Source organism: Haematobia irritans, chromosome 2 (genome assembly GCF_050003625.1).
Source record: "Haematobia irritans isolate KBUSLIRL chromosome 2, ASM5000362v1, whole genome shotgun sequence".
Lineage (NCBI taxonomy): Eukaryota > Metazoa > Arthropoda > Insecta > Diptera > Muscidae > Haematobia > Haematobia irritans.
The window spans coordinates 1,363,818-1,384,085 of record NC_134398.1 but is presented as its reverse complement, the minus strand read 5'-3'; the positions used below and the strand labels follow the sequence as shown (position 1 = coordinate 1,384,085).

Sequence of the window (20,268 nt, the reverse complement as noted above, 5' to 3'; positions counted from 1 at the left end):
CAAATTAAGAAACAACTGGCAGAATATTGGACTACTAGAATACTTTGTGTTTGCTTGTTGACTGTTATATAGAAAAATAGGAAATGTAAAAGAATGAACTATATCGCGCAAAACTGAACTGAATTCTAGTTCTTCTGGTGAAAACAAAAATATTCTATAATATAAATCCCATAAATTGGTTCATCATACAACATTTTTTTATGTAAATAAATTAATTAACATCACTCATTCGTTTAGGTGTCTTTTGAATAAAAATATTTTCTCTAAAAACAAGCAATGGGAAAATGTCAACTTTTTCCTGTATTAAACAGAATAATACGATATTCTCTCCCACATAGTGAAATCTCCTTCACATTAACAATGATTTTTATATCTATGGACGAATGGACAATGCTACAAATACTCCACAACACAGAGAATTTAATGGCATTCAGATGGCTAATGGAAAGAATGCTCGTTTAAAAATCTCTACATTTTTAATTAAGTTTTTTTGTTTTTAATGGACACAATATAAAAGCTTCTGTGCAATTAAACAGATGCGACCATTTGGAATAACATTTATATTTTAATTACGATTTTTTCTTTCTTCTCATTGTAGATTTCAAATGTAACAAGGAAAACACAAGAAGTTATCGACAAGTTCGCTAAATGACACAATCACAAGCGGGAAACCCTTTCTAAACACCCTTAACCCCGGTTTGCAGCTACACGATTCTAAATGTATGCAGCTCGTGCTTCACAATTTGCAAAAACCATTACAATGGCATGCAGTGTACAAAAACAACCTTCAGCAAATCCTTTGCCAAAAGGATCTTCTTCATCGGCTGGACCCACAACACCGAAGCCTAAAGTTACTGGAGCTCCCAGAGGTTCGTTGCCAACGGATATTGTGGCTCAACCCCCTCTAGAATTTCAATGGCCTCCGCCCATTCCTGTCTCGACTCACACCAATAATGTTAGGCTGAACATGATGAATCAGGATCCCAAGGATTTACATACGGCTCGGGCAATGATTGAGGAACTTAGATCCAAAGTTCGATTTCAAGCAGAGCATATAATGAAGTGGAGAAAGGCCTATGCACTACAGGTTGGTAACTAAATTCTAGTATTCATGTTTCTTTAAGTAAAAAGTTGATCATATATTTAGGTCCAACAACAGTACCGTTATCAAAAGGAAAAAAGTGATCAAATGAATGCCCTAACCTCGCAATTGCTCTTGCTCGAATCTCGACTAAAACGAAAGCAAAAACAAATCTCCAGTCTTTTACAACATCGCGAGATGACGATACAAAGACAACAAAAAATCATAGATACTCTTTCCACACGCCTCGTCGATCATGGTTTAGAGACCATCGACGCTAGCTACGCCACCGAACTGGATTCGCTGAATGATTCCGATTCTGCTGTGGTACTTGAGGATATGGACTCCGATACAAATATGACTTTAATGGGTTGTGGTATACGAAGGAAAGGCTCCAGTGGAGGTAGTAGTGGTGGTTCATGTTCCCTGGGGGGAACTGGAGGCGATGGTATTACCGTTGCCAGATCTATATCAGATGCCATAGAGACAAGCCTTAATAAATATGGCGTTGTAAGACGCAACAATTGTTTCTTGCGTAGACCCGAAATTCTTGAGACTGTTTATTCTGTAGAAGAAGATCCTGAGCCCACGTCCGATGTGGCCGAGAAGAGGGACAAATTCAAGCAAAGATCTGAGAAGGCTTTAAGTTCCAGTTCCACGGAAGGGCAATTAGATACTGTTGATATAGTCACACCTCCAGGTTCTACTGGAAGTGGGTCTATACCTCTAACAACTGTTACCATTACCGCTCCAGACGATTCAACCAAAGATAAAGCAGATCAACCACCCTCCTCCCCCAGCAAAGATGGCTTCACCACCGCCGTAATTATGCGTGTGCCTCAATTGCAAAGAAATGCCAAATCGATGGAGGATCAACAACGATCCATGAGCAAAGACGACGAAGAACTGAATGCCGCTGAACCGCCCAAGTCACAAAGTCCAATGACAAACTACAACCGTGTCATGTCAAATCATCGATCGGTAACCAAACCGAAGGATGTTAAATACAAACGCATCAATAAAGCAAAATCCAAGAGTTTGGAAGAGCTAAGGGGCCGCCTAAAAAATCTTGTGGAAAAAGTTGATCCTGTCCTAGGTGGATCCGTGTATACGCCCAATGTCATACCGCAAACAGCTCAATCCTATGCGTGACAATTGCCCCCCAATGAGAATGCTTGTGCCACTACGCCATCTTCCATCAATAATACACCCTCGAAAACTAATGACTTTGCCCAAATCAGTGTGGAACGGAAGCCCACCTCAGAGGTATCGTTGGCATTGGCTGTAATGTCAGTAGCTAAACATGCAGGTCCTAAGCGATCCCTAACGTTGCCACGTATTCTAGTGCCCCAAGCGGCACTCCACAATAGTGGTAATGGCTCAGCTGGCTCTGGGTCGGGCAGTGGTAGTCGTAGCAGTTTCTAGCAATTAAAGAAATTTTTCATTCGTAATTGTGATAAAAAAGTGAGAGAATAAAAGATTTTCGTTTTATTAATTCATTTGTAAACATTTTATATATTTTACTTTAACTAATATTTTGTTTAACAAAATTTTTGTAATATCATTTATTTCCAATGTCAAATACTTATTTTATTAAAAAAGAAAATATGCAAAAGCAAAATAAATGTTAATCTTATAATTTAAAAATATTTTTTGTCAATTGTTGTTTTTTTTTACATATTATTCTTTATTTTATTTAATGTGAAATATACTACGTTGGGAAGACATCGAATTGACGTTGACTGATTTGAAACTAATCTCTGTCGAACATTCACAAGATTGAGATAATAAAGTCAGATTAAACAAGATCCTAATGTTTCTTTGCTTAAATTTTAAATCTTCTAAGATTCATATCCAGCAATAATTTGCAAATCACAATAGTATGACCAATATGTAACTAATTTTCTTACGATTCGGTCAAAATTAAAAAATTTACGGTCACTGTTCAATTTCCATTCCCGCCTGAAAGTATGCAAAATATTTCAATGAACATTATTGGAGACAGCATATAAAAGAGAAATCTATACCGTATTAAATTAAACAAATAAATAAATGTAATTCATATAAAGTCGCATACTTCTTACCTATGTTTTATATAAATTTAAAACATTATTATTACGATACTTTCGTGACAGTTTTTCATTTGCCCCCATTGATTATTTTATCAATCTTTTCAAATATACTCATCTGTGACTCTGGTTTCTAGTAATCTTGATCTTATTAGGTGTTTATATAGATTTAGGTGGATCTTGATATTTTTTATTTATTTTCATAAGTTTTGTTTATTTTGTCTTCTTTTTTTTTTAATTGTCAATTATGCAGCACATTTTTAACACAATTATAAATGAAGTGAAATTTCTAAAGAACAAAAATTTCTCAAATTTTCATTTATTGCCTTATATAATCAAAATAAAGCTTTCGCTAAAACATACGAAAAACCGTTTTGTACATCAAGATGACAATAGAGCCCTTAAATTGGAGATCAATGAGCCTTAACAAATGCGACTCATTAAAAAGGATGAAGAAAGGGTTGTAGAAATAAAAATAAAGATTTATTATCACAAAGATAATGAAGTATATAATTTGAAAACTAATTATTTCTATTTATATGTACTAAGTAATAATTTCTTTCAACAAAGGCTTCAAAATTTACATATCGATGTATTTTATTATTAAAACAAATGACTGCTTATTTTCATAATAAAACTATCATAGTCATTCTTAAAGAACTCAAAGTTATTCACATACATTTCTCATAATTATTATAAAATTTTTCTATCCAAAATAAATATTTTACCGTTTCATATCTAAAATCAAACAAAAAAAATTAAATTTGATTTTTTTGAAATTATTAGTAAATTTTTGATTATATTTAACTGTCATTATACACGAAAACTCTAGCCCAACTGTTTGTCCTTTTTAATTTATATGCAATTGATGAGTTTAAAATTTCAAAAAAAGTTATTCACTTTCGTTCTATAAGTAATTAATCGGCTTTTTATTGCCGATTGAGAGTCGATAGCCTCAAAAATAAAAGAGATTACCTTCGTTTACAAATTAATATCGAGCCAAAGACACGGTTTCTTTACCATAGTACTTGGTCGCAATACCAACTTCTGATTTGTGGTTGAAGTTTAAGGTCTCTGCCTTAGAGCTGCTTTAGGACAGCCGTGATAACAGCCCTCAAAAAATCGCTTCTGTAACATATACCCCAAACACATTTTGTTTCAAGCATATATATTTTCAGCATTGCTCCAAACAAAATATTGTTTGTATTGTTCAAACATAGTATGTTTCACCTTAGGCCATACACTGCTAGAAAAAAATTTAATTAAATTTTCTTTGTGTGGATATATTTTTAAGGCGTCTACCGGTTACTTTCATTATTTTACTTGCAGCATACTCTCTAGGCCTCTCTTTCTAAACACATATATGTTTATAGGCTATTTCTAAATTAATATATTTTGGCATCTAAGTATATTATATTTACAAACAGTTAATGTCCCAAATATAATATGTTAACATATATGTCCCAAACATGTTATGCTAGTTTATGAACATTATATGCTTGCATTTAAAAATTTTGGGTTAAAAATTTTGAGTTCCAAACATATAATTTTTACACCCAAACATATGAAAAACAGTCTTTTTGGTCCGTGCAAGTAACGATTTATTAACTTTAAAGAAAAAACTTATGTTCTAAATAATTTCAACTAAAAGAAAGTTTCTTAATGTTGTTTAAAAGATATTTTTGATTTAACCTAAGATTTGCATTGGAAGAAGAGTTTTCTTTTGAAGCTAAAAAATGTAATTTAAAAGCAAATAAAAAAATCAGGGACAATCGATGCAATTTTCTCTCAAAGAAAATACGTAATTATAAAGGTGAATTTCGTTTGTCTAAAATCTTGTTCGGTTAAAGAAAAGGGAGACCCTCTCTGAGTCAAAGAGAAAATATATTCCAAAAAAAATTGTCTTATACTTCGAAGATGTTGCATGCAAAGATCCCATACAAAATAGGAAATTTTGTAAATCATCATCCTAATTAAAAGGGCAGAAACCTTGGCGTATAGTCAAATTGTAAAGAAACCGTCCAATTGTCTCTAAGTCGCTATCAAAATCTTTAATCTACACAGAAAAAATTTTCACAAAAATTTTTCCAATTAAAATCTTAATTGAGTTTTAAAAAATATTCAATAAAAAATTTAATTGATTCAACAATTTTTTAATTGAAATAAAAATCAATCACACAAATTAATAGTACCAATTAATTTTTTAATTGGATCAATTAATTTTTAATTGACTGTTAATTAATTTTTTAATTGATACTATCATTTCTGTGATTGAAGACATTTCAATTAAAAAATTAATTGGATCAATTAATTTCGTGATTGAATCAGAAAAAAAATTCTTTGTGTGTAGGATCAATCTATTAGAATCCATGTCATTTCTTTAATTGTCACTTAAAGCGTTATATGTCCTCAAAAACCATGAGATTATTTTTGATTGTTTGTTGATTTATCATTATCGTTCTGTTCCATTATCTGTCCCAGCTAAAATTGCAATCATTTACAAATTTACATCGCTCATCTGATTTTCAACGACTTTTATTATAAGGAGCTAAAAATATTTTATGTAATAATAGGGACTATTGTAAATATATACTAATTATGTGAATTATAATTAAATTAATAACAAGTTGAAAATGTAATAAATAAAAAAAGTGTAATAGAGTTTTTGTTAAAATTTTATGATTTATAACAAAAGTTTTAACTGATGTTTCCAAAAATATCATGCAAAAGTTCCCGCCTATCACATTGATAGTGGTAACTTTTGGAATGTTCTTGGTAAATGGATGAATTGTCAAAAGTACCTTAATAAATTTAAAAGATATACAGAAAAAAAATATTTAAGAGAAATATTTAAGATAGATTTTCATCGAAACCTCATTTCATAAGATTTTACTCAAAAACACACAAGTTGTCTTACAGCAATCTAAGTACCTCACCCTAGACTGTCATGTCAACATCTTTGATAGGCACAGTCGCATCCTACATACAATCTTACCATCTATATCGCCCTCAGTATCATCCTAGATAAATAAGATAAAAATTAAATATATGTAATTAACAAAATCAAAGTCTTAAAATCATAACAATGTGAAACCAAACCTTTTCTTCCGTACCTCTATCTCTCTATGTAATGTAATATGGTTATATAGCAGAAATAAAAACAAAAATATATTTTCTACAAAAGTTTACACTCAAATCTTAATCCACGAAATTACACAAGGACTACCTATCTCTATGGTTTTCAATAAAAACAAAAAGAAACTATGTACCTAGTATGAATTTAAATAACTCAAAATAATTTTTCATGTTAAACATTACAGTGTACAAACACAAATTTATGATTTTCATATTTTATACCATTTTTTATTTATGCTACACTTTATAAATTGTCATAAAGAAGTTACACATTTGGATCAAAAAACGATTGTGGCTGTCATTGGAGTATTAGAAAACCTCCTTTCAGTTTCTTCTATCCGCACGTTCTTTACGATGAAATTAATCTGAAAATGGACTAATTTCGAAATTAGTAAAATTGTTCGCTTCGTCTGTATGAAGCTTCTTATATCTAGTTCATGTCATTAAAATTGGCAAAAACCAATTTAAAAAAGGAAATTTTTCTCTCAATTTGACAGCGATCTATCAATTACTTTGCTAGTAGTTAACAAGAGTTATTTGCTGACACTAACAGACTTGATGATCGTGGGTGACAATCAAAAGTGACCAGTAGACTTTTGAAGTGATTAAATAATAAATAATTAAATAATACCGAATATATCACACTATGGCGGGGAATTAGATTTTTTTGTGAGAATTCGGGAGAAGTTATATCTTAAGTGCACTCACAGAAGGAATTTGATCACAACAAACATGCTTCAGGAGCACCATGTTACTTTTTCATGAGAAACTGTTACACGTTTGTGGCAACTATGATATTTTCTCGGAAATTGTGATTTCGGCAATGTATATGTTTGGCGAGAACGGAATATTTTGGCGACAAACATGATCCATAATCCCCTTGAAAAAATAAGATTATGCTCTTTTTTTGTTTCAAGCATATATATTTTCAGGATTGGTCCAAACAAAATATTGTTTGTATTGTTCAAACATATTAAGTTTCACCTTAGGATATACATTGGCAGTAAAAAAATTTAATGAAATTTTCTTTGTGTAGATATATTTTTAAGGCGCCGATAGGTTACTTCCATTATTTTACTTGCAGCATACTCTCTATTAGGTCTCTATTTCTAAACACATATATTTCCAAATTAATATATGTTTGCATCTAAGCATATTATATTTAGAAACATTTTATGTTCCAAACATAATGTATTCTAACATATTAACATATATGTCCCAAACATGTTATGCTAGTTTATGAACATTATATGCTTGCACTTAAAAATATTGTGTTAAAAATATGAGCTCCAAACATATGATTTGTACACCCAAACATATGAAAAACCGTCCTTTTCGTCCGTGTGCTCTTGAAGCATTTTTGAGGTGATTATATTCCTTCTTTGAGTATGTGTGTATTGACTACTAGCGAAAGAAAGAAATCGCCCTCTCCGATGCAGGTTATAAAGTATGAGCCCAATCCTTGGAAACGAAAGTATCGACATAGGCGAAATTGGTTCATCGAAGCTATTGCTAAGGGGAAGATATAGGTCACTACGATTCTCACCATCATTGTAAGCGCTTCAAATTACTTTTGTGTTCACGTTATTATTCCTTTTTCCGACTGACCTCACAAAATACATTGTCATCAATGTATTTTAAATTCTATTTACTCTATTAATAACATTTTTAACTATAAGAATATTTGCAACGCTATATTACTAACAGAAGAATTTTAATTTAAAATCTCTTATTAATTCTTACCCTGCCGACATTATTTTTATTATAATTATTATAATATTTAATAAAAACAATGCCAATATTATTTTACAACAAATTATAATCTAAATAATTTTGTTACAATATCTTTTGAGACAAAAAGTAAAAATATATATTTAATAGAAAATAACTTATATCCTACCATAAATCTACAAAGATAAATAAAACAAGTTGCTAATTTATATATATTGTATATTTAACCAAATATATATGGATAAGTGTAAATACCGACAGCATAAAAGAGATAGAGCGTTAAAAGAATTCTAAAAAAAACGTTTAGAAATGAAAATATAATAACTTATAATGAAAAAGATGAATATATTATATATTAAATTATAAAAAAAGAAAAACAAAACAAACATAATAAGACATTTGCAAACGGAACCCTTATGTTTGCATAAGAGTTCTATATGAACTCTTCAATTTAGTTAAGATGTATAATTTTATTGTGATTATTATTATAATTAAAATATTGAAGGCAACTGAATTCAATTAAATATTATAATATAAAATTATTACAAATTAAAATACAAATAATAACATTGAATTTTGTTCACGTGTTAATAATGTAAGATATAATTAATGTAATAAGTTCCATTACCTTTTCTACCAAAAATTTATTATATACAATAAATATATATATATACACAAATACATACATATACCTATGTTAGCTTATTAACTTAATGCTAAATTTGAACTGCTTTATATTCATATCAACGCAAATAAAAATTCTAGTTGATTTCAAATTTTTCTATTTCATTAAAAATAATAATATTTAAAAAATTGTAATTGCTCAAATGATGCAATAGAACGTCTTTTATTTAAAATGAGTAGGTACAATGGTATATATTTAACGAAGTATTAGTAATTAAAAGTAAAAATATTTGTTTACTAAAGTGGTGGTCTCATTGGCGACCAGAAGAACCAAGATGATAAAAATTTTCGAGATTTTTATGCCAACATTATTCTTCCATCGGAGTTTTAGGTGACCTGGTGATAGCACTAGTATCGCATTTATCTGACTTCTGAAGTGTCTCCATCCATGGCATCCCCCTTTTTTAGGTAGCTCGCGGTGCTAAAAACTGATAATATAATACCGTCGGACTCGGTTTAACTTATTCCTTTCCGATTTGATTGCAGTAAACAGTTACTCAACATATGCTATCTATGCCATTGGTATTGTAGCAAAGAACACTCCCTACGGACACTCCCTGACTAATCTGGTATCAACAGTAGCCGCTTACTAAAATTAACTACTCAGTGATGTTATATACTTCAAATTAAGCAAACAAACTGAGTTATACAAATCTCGTTTAAATGGGTTTTGCAACTGTAATGGGAATGCCACCATATGCAAGTAAACTTTAAACTTATTTCTACCATGTAAATTCTGTCAATCAAAAACACTCGGTGATCGGGAAATTCTTTAACCAACAAATAGGTTTTCTCTTGGATCTTCTCCTGGGCTTGGCGTTATAGGAATATCTACCTCTTATAGTAATGGGAATCGCACCCCGTGTTGTATGTATATTCAACTGTTTTTGTATAGAATGGTCCCCCAAGTAATGTTTAATTGATGAAATCTCTCCTATGAGAACAATATAACAATGCACAAATCAACAAATACTTCTCTTAAAAGCTTCTTACAAACAAATGACACTTCTTCAGATGCAGACGCCAGTTCAGTCTGATTCACAGCATCAGCTGGTATATAGCGGGGCAAACATGAGAACGTTTTTCATGAAATTAATAAGCATCGCTCTATTAATTCAGGTTAAATTTTTCTTCTCAATATCCTCTCATCAAAGTGTACATGCGATAGATAAGCTCAACACCTTTGTTTATTTTTAAATTCTTTAAAGGTTTGCTTGGGTGGAACCTACACCAGATTCAAGCGAGATACTTATGTGGAACAAAACATGAAAGAGCTCATTCAATTTGCCAAAAGTGTGGTCAATGACAGTGGTCCCATGATCAATGCTGTACTCGAAGCTATGCCCACTGTGGACTCTTACGAGAAGTACAGGGAGGAATTTGAAGCCTATCTATCAAGACTGAGTGAATACAATACAAAGTCAGGAATATGTGCACAAAAGAGTGTTGAATTGATGGTGGCATTTCTTGAAGTGACAGCACCCTATGGTGAACAGAATGAAGGCACCACGGAAGCTAAGGAAGTTGTAAAGCTCTTGAGTGAAAATGGTTTGGAAAATTTACAAAACCAAGCGGCAGAATGGATGGAGAACTTTGACAAAGTAAAGTTTGGAGAAGAGTACGCAAAACTCTCCAGTCAAGACAAGAGCGAGATAATACCGATATTTACAGAAATTTGTTAGATATGGAGTCATCTTGTTCCGGCAGTAGGCAATAATAAAAGGGAAATATTTTATATTATCTTCAAGAAAATACTGCCAAATTATTGAGAAAAATTAATCAATTTTATACGCACTTAATTGTAAAAATTCAATAAAAATTAATAAATCATACCACATGCATGTAAGCTGTATTAAAAGTCTCTTGATTAGAATTTAAGTTAAATGTAATCAATTTTAATATAACTACACTCATAGAAAAAAGTCTGCAAATAACAGCAGTCGATGTCTGTTGTTATATTTTTGTACTTCAGGGCCTAATGAACAATAAATTATAAAATTTTTAAGTTATAAATTTTTCCCCAAAGCATATTTAAGAACCAAAAGTAATTTTTGGTATATTTTTGCACTGTAACATACTTTAAAGCTCATAAATACGATCAGCAAACATTTTGTTTGCGGTTATGCCTCAAATCGATAAATATTCAGATTTTTAATCAATTAGTGTAGATTTTCATAAAATATTGTTTTAATTATGTTAGGATAGCTCCTAAGTTGATATTTTTATTTGTTTCAGCCAAAATAAAACATGATTTAGTGTAGTCGAGCTTAAAAAGTAGCAGGAAATGTTTGCTATTTCAGCAAACAGTGACTGCTGTCCTTTTTTCAGCAGACTTTCTGCTGTTTTAGCTGACTTTTCTGCTGTCCCTACTAACAAATTTCTTTGGGTGTACGCTAACATTTAAAAGATGTGTTGTAGTGTTATTCTAAGGTAACTTTGTTACCTTAGTATTATACTACTATTTACCGTATTGCCCGAATAATAGTTTTCAATCTAAAGTTATTTCTAAGTCATAGTATCATGGGGGATCCTAAATACAAAAGCTATTACAAAGCCATTTATAGTTTGCAATTGATTTCGAAAATGTCGAACGGTCAATGTTAACTTAGCCAAGGGTCATTGTTGTAAAACTATATCCTACAATATGTTGGTTTGGTGCAATTTACGACAGGCTGAAATTTAAGGATTCAGCGCCAAAGAACCAAAGCTTTGGGCCCAAATTGTAAAATTTGGAATAATTGCTTTAAATTTGGTACATTTCACTTACCAAAAGAAATTTGGAATTGAATTCATTGTACCTCTCGTTACACTCCAGGAAGGTTAGTGTAGAATATTACATTTTCATAATTGGAATGTAGCAATTCCGACATTCCTCATCAGCGTCATCTACTTCAAGTAAAACTATCAACGAAACCCCTTCCAACCTCCAATTTTATTTAAAGTTAAACTTTAATTTGCTATTTCATTCATTATTTTCAGAAGTTTGTACAATTTTAAAGCAAACCATATAGTTTTTTGTTCTCTTTGGCACAATTTTTATTTAAAATTTAAAACAAAAAAATCCTATATAGGAAATCACATATGTATATTGAGTAGTTATTGAGATATAAAAATCAGAAAAATTCAAAATTTCAAATATTTTCAATTTTTAAATTACACCAAACGCTATAACTTTACTTTTGACACATTTTAATATGTATGACAATATATATCAACGAATAATCAAAATCCCTAACCCACTATGTCACAATGCTATTGGCATGTAAATACATACACCACCTTAATATGTCACCCTTTTGTCACGTTGCATAAAAAGTGGATTTGATCGAGTTCAAGGGTCAGATCAGTGTCATTGTTGACAACTACCAATATTAAAATAAAAGAATTTCATAGCAATTAACAAAACAAATTTCTTACATACAAGAAATACACATTTTACAAAAATTATTCTTCAAAGAAACGAAAGAACGTTTCAAATGACAATATTTTCTCCTGGGCATTTTGAATGGGCTTAAACTCGTTCATCCACTCAAACATTTTCTTCTCCTTTTGAAGTTCTTCGGCATTTAGTTTTGATTTAAATTCTTCAAATTTCTCGCAAAACTGATTGGAAAATTTCATAAACCGATCCTCGAATTCCTCGTCCAAATCAGCTGAGCCATAACTTTTCAATTTTTTCTGAATTTTCAGCATATCGGCAGAAGCATTATCGTTAGGCGTTCCGAAATAGGGGGTAGTTGTATTCGAATACAAATCCACTAAATTAAAAAGTTCTTCGATGCCTTCATACTTTTTATATTGATCCAAAAAGTCGGAAATATTCTTTCGGAATTCATCTAGGGTGGCACTAGTACCAGCTTTTAAATCAACGTCTTTCAGAAGTTTTTCACTGATATTTGCCGCTAGATCAACGTATTCTATGGATATGTCACGGAAAGCAATTAGAGTGAAGTACAAAAGCTGATCTTTAGGTGTCAACTGATATTCATTCTCCTCACTTGCATTACCATCATTATTTTCATTTGGTACTTTAGATGACGAACTTGTTGCTGATGTAACCTCATATGTAGATATCTTGTTGACTTCGTTGTCAATGGTTTTTGCCTGAGATACCTATGAAAAACAACAAAAACAATAATTACTCCTTCCTTGTTACATAAAAATCAAATTAAATTTATACTTACCGAGACAACAATTAGTAACACATATATTGAAAACAGTACAAATGTTTTGTTTGGCATTTTAGTCGATCCAATGGCTATTGATTACTGAGCGCTTAACAGAGAATTAAAACGATCTGTGTTTAGACTTTCTGTGGGAACGAAAGAATTCCCATGTGCAAAATTTATTGTCAAAGGTTATCGTAAACAATTGATTACAAAAAAAAAACTCACAAAGTTTGAAAATCCCAGATTATTTACTTATGGATCTCTCAATAGTTGTTACCAGAAAATTACAATATGACCCTACCAGTGACCTATTGTCACACCACTTTCAAACTGAGGGCTTAACTAGACAATATCCTTTCCCATCCTTTACACCCAGATGGTTTTCGCAGTGTCCTTCACAAGATCATTTACGTATTTATTCTCAAGCAAATTATTGGTGCAACAATATATACTATGTAGGCATTTCCATAATCACTACACGATCCTCCTGCTTGACTGACAAAAAAAAATCAACACAAAAAACTACTGCGTACACCCCAAAGCCTTACCCGGTTCCCCTGCACCTTTGGAGTATAAATGGATGGATGGATGGGTGGCTATGAAAGCATCCATTCAGATGCAATACAAAACCAATAAACAAAGCATTCATGCCTGTAGCTCAATGATCTTTTCCAATGATAAGATTCAACAATACTCTCTCACCACCAAAGAAGACGCGCTTTTGACGACAACAACAAACAACAAAACGCATTCGAACGAGAATCAATTTCAACTCACTCACTCTCGCCACCTACTCAGTCAGACCCTGAACGGAGATGCAAAGCTAGCTGTGCTTGCACACAAGGTGGCGGCGAAGAAGAACAGGAGAACATCTCAAAAGATCATCCAAACAGTACGAATGTATTCGCTAAACGAGAAAGTATAGACGAAAGTAAACTAAACTAACAAAAACAACAATAAAATAAACAGCGACATACAACAATGAATATTTTCAAAATTCTATTTGCCATCACTCTAATACTCAAGGTATGTTCCATTACAAACGCAAACAGATCTAAGATATAGGGTGAATTTCAGATTTCATCGGCATATAAGGAGCCATCGAAACGGGCCAAACTATTGGAGTTCGCCCTGCCCAAACACAGACAAGCCATAAGAATATTTCTGATGCTGCAGGAACCCTGGCATTTAAATGTGCTGCGAGATCTCGATGAACTAATTGAAAATGACAATGAGGCCTACTCCCCCTTATACGATGTTTATAGAGACTCCATCGAGAACTTTTTGGAAGCATTTAAGATATATGCCCAAGATCAACAGAATTGTGCAAAGGCAGAACACTTGGTCGAAAAAATAGCCGAGACCAGAGATCTTCTCTTCTCCACCGATGATAATAGGTTTAAGAAATTATTGGAAAGTCACAGCATAGACACCCTAGATGTATACGAGCATTACACACTGGAGTTCTACGATCGATTTGCCCACGAATTCCTGGCATACGAAAGCAATCTAACCATGGAGGAGCAAGAAAGCGACCAGAATCTACTGAAATGGTTCGATGAATTTGTCGAGGAGAAGGATTTCATGAGGAAAACGGAAAAATTTGGTCAATTTTTTGAATTCTTCGAGGAGATGAAAAACGATACATCCACATGTAAATGCCTATTATGAACAAAGAACCTACATAGCTATTTTGATAAATTAAAATAAGAATAAAGTAATGTGCACGTATGTACTGCGTATGTGCATTCCTTACACATAAACATCAGAGAGTGAGAGAGTGTAACACCATCCATCATAATTTCATGCAGGCAGGAGGGCAGTGGAGCAGTGAAAAAAGGTGAAGATTCCCACTTGTGGTGCAAGTGAAGGAAAGTTATGGCGATATGTGCAAAAAGGTTGAAGTTTAAATTGGGTATTACTACGTATGATTGATTGATTGTGGTAGTGCAAGACATTTGTTCACCGCATAAAGATTTAAGAGTATTTGCAAGTGAAGAATGGAAAAAGTTTACTTTAAATATGAGACTTACTCTAGCATAGGTTATAATTTTCAAAATAACTTAAATAAACAATATAAAATAAAATACTTAAAACTTTATGCACACCTACCCCTCCCCCAATACATCGTAACAAATACGAATGGACAAATTTAAAATTACAATTTGGCTAGTCGATTCATTTGAAAAATGGAAAAATTTGCATTGGTTGAGAAAGAAGATGGATATCTTTTTGTTTCCTTCAATAAAGAACTTTCAAAAAGAAAATGCCAGTTAAATTATCCAAATTATTTCTACACCGTTCTTCACTTGTTTAGATGAGAATCAATGTATTTCATTATACCATTCAATTGAACTAATTTGCCAAGTTAAATAATGGGTGGCATTTTGTTAATTTTCCTAGGATTTTAGATTTAATTTTATAAAGTGTTTTATTTTTTTCTATTATGATGCATAACAAGGATAACTTGTAACATATAGGGTTAGGTTATGTTAAAGTGGTAGCCCGATTTATTTCAAGCTTACATAGACCCTTCAGTCCACTGTGTACATATAGGGTGCGTTGTATATGGCTATAGAGCGGTAAATTTGTTTGTGGGTTGTTACTATTTTTAAAGTAAGCCAAAGTTGCTTTGCGATTGTAACTTTGCTGAAAAGTCTCCGAAATTTCGTTTTTGCTTTCAAAGAAGAAAATGTAGAAAAATACAAAAAAATATGATGTGCACGCACAGTGCACATCATATTTTTTTTAATTAAATGTTAATTAAAAATTGTAAGAAAATTTAAAGGATAGTCCCTTATTTTATAAATTCGAAACACTACTCTTATAGAAATGTCTTCTAAAAATATCAGTCGGTATCTGCTGTTATGTTTTTGTACTTCAATAATTCGCAATATGTTTAGGGGTTAAAATGTTACCCAAAGCATGCTTAAGAGCCAAAAATAGTGTAGTGTTTGTGTATTTCTGCACTCTAATATCTCAAAATCTCCTAAAAGCGATCACCAAATTTTGTTCGCTGTTGTCTTAATTTAATAAACATTCAAATTTTTTGGTAAAATATAAGATTTATTTTTTAATATATTGTTTTAACTAGCCCATCGTTTAATTTTGTAACTGTTTCAGCTTAAAAAAGGGCGGAGAATTGTTGCTATCTCTGCAAAATACTTGCTAATATCTTTGTTAGAAGACACAGGACTGCATTTACAGTCCTTCCGTAAAATTTTGATTCTTGTTTTTTTAGAAATTTCGTATCAGCCACCACAAAATGTCTCGGAAAACATTTGATGGTTCTTACTTACCGCCGACATCGAAAAAAAGTGAAATCCCTTTATTTTTAGAAAGACTACCCAATGTTATGCTATTTAAAATATTTGTTTGCCTATTCAAAGCTTCAAGTACTCTTGCTAAGAAGACCAGTATATGTTGGAGAACAAAACAATTCGATTCGATTTTCTTTCTATACAAAATTCGATAATTTCAAAGGTTTACACTAGCCTTATATTATAAGCATTGTATTTTAAAACTAATTTAGAGATATTTGACTGTAAAGTATTTTGGACACTTCATTTGATTCTATAAAACACATGCATAAATGTTTGCCTTCGACCTCACATTGCATATACCGATTGACGAAGAAGAGCCTTTATAATCTTTCTAGCCCCAGATGTTATTCTGCCTGTCTATTTGTGATTAGAATGATACAGCTCGCCAATTTGGTACAAGGGAACAGATACTGTTCAATTTGAGGAAAATCGGAAAAAGTCTATATAGTTTCGTATTACATATACACGTATATGTACCGTCCGATTTTCAGAACCGTTGTTGTGCCATTAATCAATTTTGAGACTGTCTCTAACCATGATTCCTCTGCCACTCGGCTTTGAGAATCGAAAACTCATTGATATGAAAAAGTTCCTTCATACGCGTGAATATAATAAGATAATACTTGATAGATCCATATAGTGTGGCAATTGGCATGTACACCACAGGACCGCTTTCCCTAAAAAATAAAGATAATACTTGATTGTTTACTTACCTTAAAAACCACAATTCTTAATCACACTTTGTATCTTCACTTCACGAACTTCGCTTTATATTTCAAATAAATCATAAACAATACAATTTCAAGAAAAGTTTTAAACATTAAATAAACTAAAATTTATAAAAACCAATGCAACTAAAGCTCTATAAGGCCAATTCGTGCATAACTTTGCTGTGTTTACTTATCCGCTACAAGAGAGATGGGACAAAATGTAGCGCGTAACGGTTTGTACCAGCGTTGGTAGCTGTCGACAATAGGTCTGTTCGAGTACTTTTGCTGTAAAATTACTTGTTATCTATTTTGGACAGCCATAATGGATATATCATTACAGTTAATGAAATGAAACATAATATTAATTCATTCAAACACGTAAAGGTGAGTACTACGTTCGAGTTTAGGCGCTCAAATCAAAAATAAATCATTACAAAAATAATAAAACTTACTTATTTGATGCAAATTTTAACATAACTTGATGGGGAATAGCCCAAAGCACCTTTTTATAAAGATTATGTTGTTTAAAATGGGTTATTAAAGAAAAGTAAGCGTGAAAAGTCGGCCCGGAATATACACACCTTTAGTCCCGTTGTCTTTTAGTACTGTCCCTGCCAGCAATTTTATTTTTTGAGGTTTTGGTAAAAATAGTACAATTAACAAGAAAATAATATATAAAATTTTGTTCGGAAGAGTGTAGTTTTCGAGATATCGACCCTTGAAAATTGTGGTATAGTTAGGGTTTGAGACTTTCTCCTATGGGCAGAGTATAATAATGCCAGCATTTCAAAGTTCCATTTCATCCTCATCTTGTAACAATAGTGATGGCAAAATACTTTCTTGCGAATAGTGATAGCAAAATACTATCACAGTCGGCGATTCTTGAAGTTTCACTTACGAGTCTGAAAAACTATAACTATATATATATCTGAAAAACTATAACTTTACTCTATATGGAAATTCGCAAATTGTTCACCAATATACCTTTCACAATTTTAAGCATACACCCAAAGAAATTTCTTAGTAGGGACAGCAGAAAAGTCTGCTAAAACAGCAGAAAGTCTGCTGAAAAAGGGACAGCAGTCATTGTTTGCTGAAATAGCAAACATTTCCTGCTATTTTTGAAGCTCGATTACACTAAAACATGTTTTATTTTGGCTAAAACAAAAATGTCAACTTACCCTGCCAGCATTTCAAAGTTCCATTTCATCTTCATCGCTACCACAGACTCGTAAATGTCACTACAACCATCCTACTGTGATGGGGGGCAGCATATCATAAAGTACAAAATGTACTTCATACATGTATTTTGCCATCACTACTTTTACAAAAGCCATTTTATTTTTTGTGAAACGCCAAGCGCAACCAGCTTGTTATATTTTATTTAAATAAAAACGAAAATAAAGTTCTGAAAACATAGATTTTACGCTTAAAATTGTGAAAGGTATATTGGTGAACAATTTTTGATTTTCCAAATGGAATAAAGTGATTGTTTTTCAAATATTTTACAGACACGCTGCCTCCATCGAATAAAAACACTGGCTGATAGCCGCTGCAACATGTAACTCGCTACTTGTAACTCTACATCATCATTAATGCAAAAAATTATGTTAAATGTGATGTGATAGTGGTATAAATGTTATATTTTTAAGAATTTGTAAATGATTAATCAAATTAATAAATATCTAAACAAACGTGTTTTACTCGACCACAATGATTCTTTTACCACTATCTAAAAATGTGCTTTTTCTGATTGTTTGGAGGGTCTCTTATTGGCGTCGTTCTAAATTGATCTATAAAGGCACCTAATAATTGCACTCATGCGAAACCTTTTTGTAGTAACTTGGCGTGGTACAACTTCTCAATAGTGACGGCGCTTTTCCGACGAGTTTTTGATATCGTATATGATTGTTTTCAACGTACTGGGGATTCTCAGAAGCGCCCCCAAATTCAAAAAATGTTGGCAGGGTAGGAGCTTGTAAGTATATTACAGTGCAAAAATATACCAAAAACTACTTTTGGTTCTTAAATAGGCTTTGGCGAAAATTTTATAACCTAAAAATTTTATAAATTGTTGTTCATTACACCCTGAAGTACAAAAATATAACAGCAGGCATCGACTGCTGTTTTTAGCAGACTTTTTTGTATGAGTGTAGTAACAATGTTTTCAACACTTCCCAATAAACACATGATGAGCGTTTTTCAAATGCAACACCTCTTCAGTTTGAGGGTAAATATCATTTTCAACATAAATTCAACTTGACTTGAAAAAGCTCATCTTCAATTCATCTTCAAATTGTTTGCGAATTACAACCAATTTGGCAAAATGTTGACGAAAACTTTGAAAATGTGTTGAAGATAATTGGAGAAAACTTTGACAAAACACTACCCTGAAATGCAACGAAAAAACCACATGGTTTTCAATACTACTTTGGACAACAAAGTTCGTGGAAGAAATACAAAAATGTGGAAATTTTTTAATAATCAATTGAAATTGCTTATAATAATTGGTAAGTAAAACTAAAACACGAAATGAAAACTTTAAGGAAGTCACTAAACTCAAATCTCTTTGTAGACAACTAAAATATTTGGATGCTGATTCTTGGACACATTAAGAGGCTGGCCGATGAAAAATGGTAGTGGCTTATCGAGAAGAGAAAGTTTCCATAAATCAAAGTGCAACCAAAAAAACTTGGTATTTATGCTTTTCCATATCAACAACTACTGGATGATAATTCGCAATTCACAAAATAACAAATTAAACCGATGATGCGGTATAAATTAAACTATCGATGTGATATAGTTTAATTTATATCGCATCATCGGTTTAATTTGTTATTTTGTGAATTGAAATTGCTGGAAATTTATTCCAATTATCTGGACATCAAGTTCCTGAAAATTGCCAGTATTTTAATAACAACAATTTTGTAACACCAACGTTCTTGAGGAAATCACGAAGTACGTGGTCAGTTGGAAGAAATACAAATTGGTAAGTCAAAATAAAAAGTGAAATGAAAACATAATGGAAATCACAAAACTCGATTGTTTTGCAGAAAACTAAAATCATTGAATGGTATATTTTTGGAAGATGTTGGCCGATGAAAAACCGATGAAGGAAACAACAAAGAAAAGTTTTCAGAAAACTTACAAAGTGCAACCAATTAAAACAAAGTGCAACAATTCCTATATCAAGAACTTCTGGATGAAAATGTGCATCATCGGTTTAATTTGTTATTTTGTGAATTGAAATTGCTGGAAATTTATTCCAATTATCTGGTCATCAAGTTCCTGAAAATTGCCAGTATTTTAATAACAATTTTGTAACACCAACGTTCTTGAGGAAATCACGAAGTACCCCTGCCAGCA

At 31.9% G+C, this 20,268-nt stretch overlaps 4 protein-coding genes and 2 long non-coding RNA genes across 6 annotated transcripts in view; 5 read left to right on the top strand and 1 right to left on the bottom strand.

The window, feature by feature from the left end:
* The window catches only part of LOC142223180 (uncharacterized), an 87,538-nt gene extending 84,808 nt beyond the window's left edge, over positions 1-2,730 (top strand). Inside the window, exons 4-5 of the mRNA XM_075293043.1 lie at positions 599-1,087; positions 1,148-2,730. Coding sequence (XP_075149158.1) covers positions 719-1,087; positions 1,148-2,233 — 1,455 coding nt within the window. The 5' untranslated portion in view covers positions 599-718 and the 3' untranslated portion in view covers positions 2,234-2,730. The remainder of the gene's footprint in view (positions 1-598; positions 1,088-1,147) is intronic.
* Positions 2,731-9,686: 6,956 nt separating this feature from the next.
* Positions 9,687-10,541, top strand: LOC142223179 (uncharacterized). The gene is made up of 2 exons (XM_075293042.1): positions 9,687-9,819; positions 9,909-10,541. Exons 1-2 carry the CDS (start codon positions 9,700-9,702, stop codon positions 10,380-10,382), a joined length of 594 nt encoding a protein of 197 aa, XP_075149157.1. The 5' UTR covers positions 9,687-9,699; the 3' UTR covers positions 10,383-10,541.
* A 1,544-nt stretch (positions 10,542-12,085) lies between these two features.
* LOC142223177 (uncharacterized) lies at positions 12,086-13,031 on the bottom strand. The gene is made up of 2 exons (XM_075293040.1): positions 12,885-13,031; positions 12,086-12,813 (listed from the first exon to the last, which is right to left on the bottom strand). Exons 1-2 carry the CDS (start codon positions 12,939-12,941, stop codon positions 12,145-12,147), a joined length of 726 nt encoding a protein of 241 aa, XP_075149155.1. The 5' UTR covers positions 12,942-13,031; the 3' UTR covers positions 12,086-12,144.
* Positions 13,032-13,257: 226 nt separating this feature from the next.
* On the top strand, positions 13,258-14,632 carry LOC142223178 (uncharacterized). The gene is made up of 2 exons (XM_075293041.1): positions 13,258-13,895; positions 13,947-14,632. The coding sequence occupies exons 1-2, from the start codon at positions 13,851-13,853 to the stop codon at positions 14,538-14,540; spliced, it is 639 nt and encodes a 212-aa protein (XP_075149156.1). The 5' UTR covers positions 13,258-13,850; the 3' UTR covers positions 14,541-14,632.
* Positions 14,633-18,129: 3,497 nt separating this feature from the next.
* Positions 18,130-18,616, top strand: LOC142227595 (uncharacterized). The gene is made up of 2 exons (XR_012719917.1): positions 18,130-18,346; positions 18,414-18,616. It is a non-coding gene; the product is annotated as an uncharacterized LOC142227595 (long non-coding RNA).
* Positions 18,617-19,087: 471 nt separating this feature from the next.
* Positions 19,088-20,180, top strand: LOC142223176 (uncharacterized). Its single transcript, XR_012718612.1, has 3 exons — positions 19,088-19,412; positions 19,478-19,891; positions 19,956-20,180. It is a non-coding gene; the product is annotated as an uncharacterized LOC142223176 (long non-coding RNA).
* The last annotated feature ends 88 nt before the right edge of the window (positions 20,181-20,268 follow it).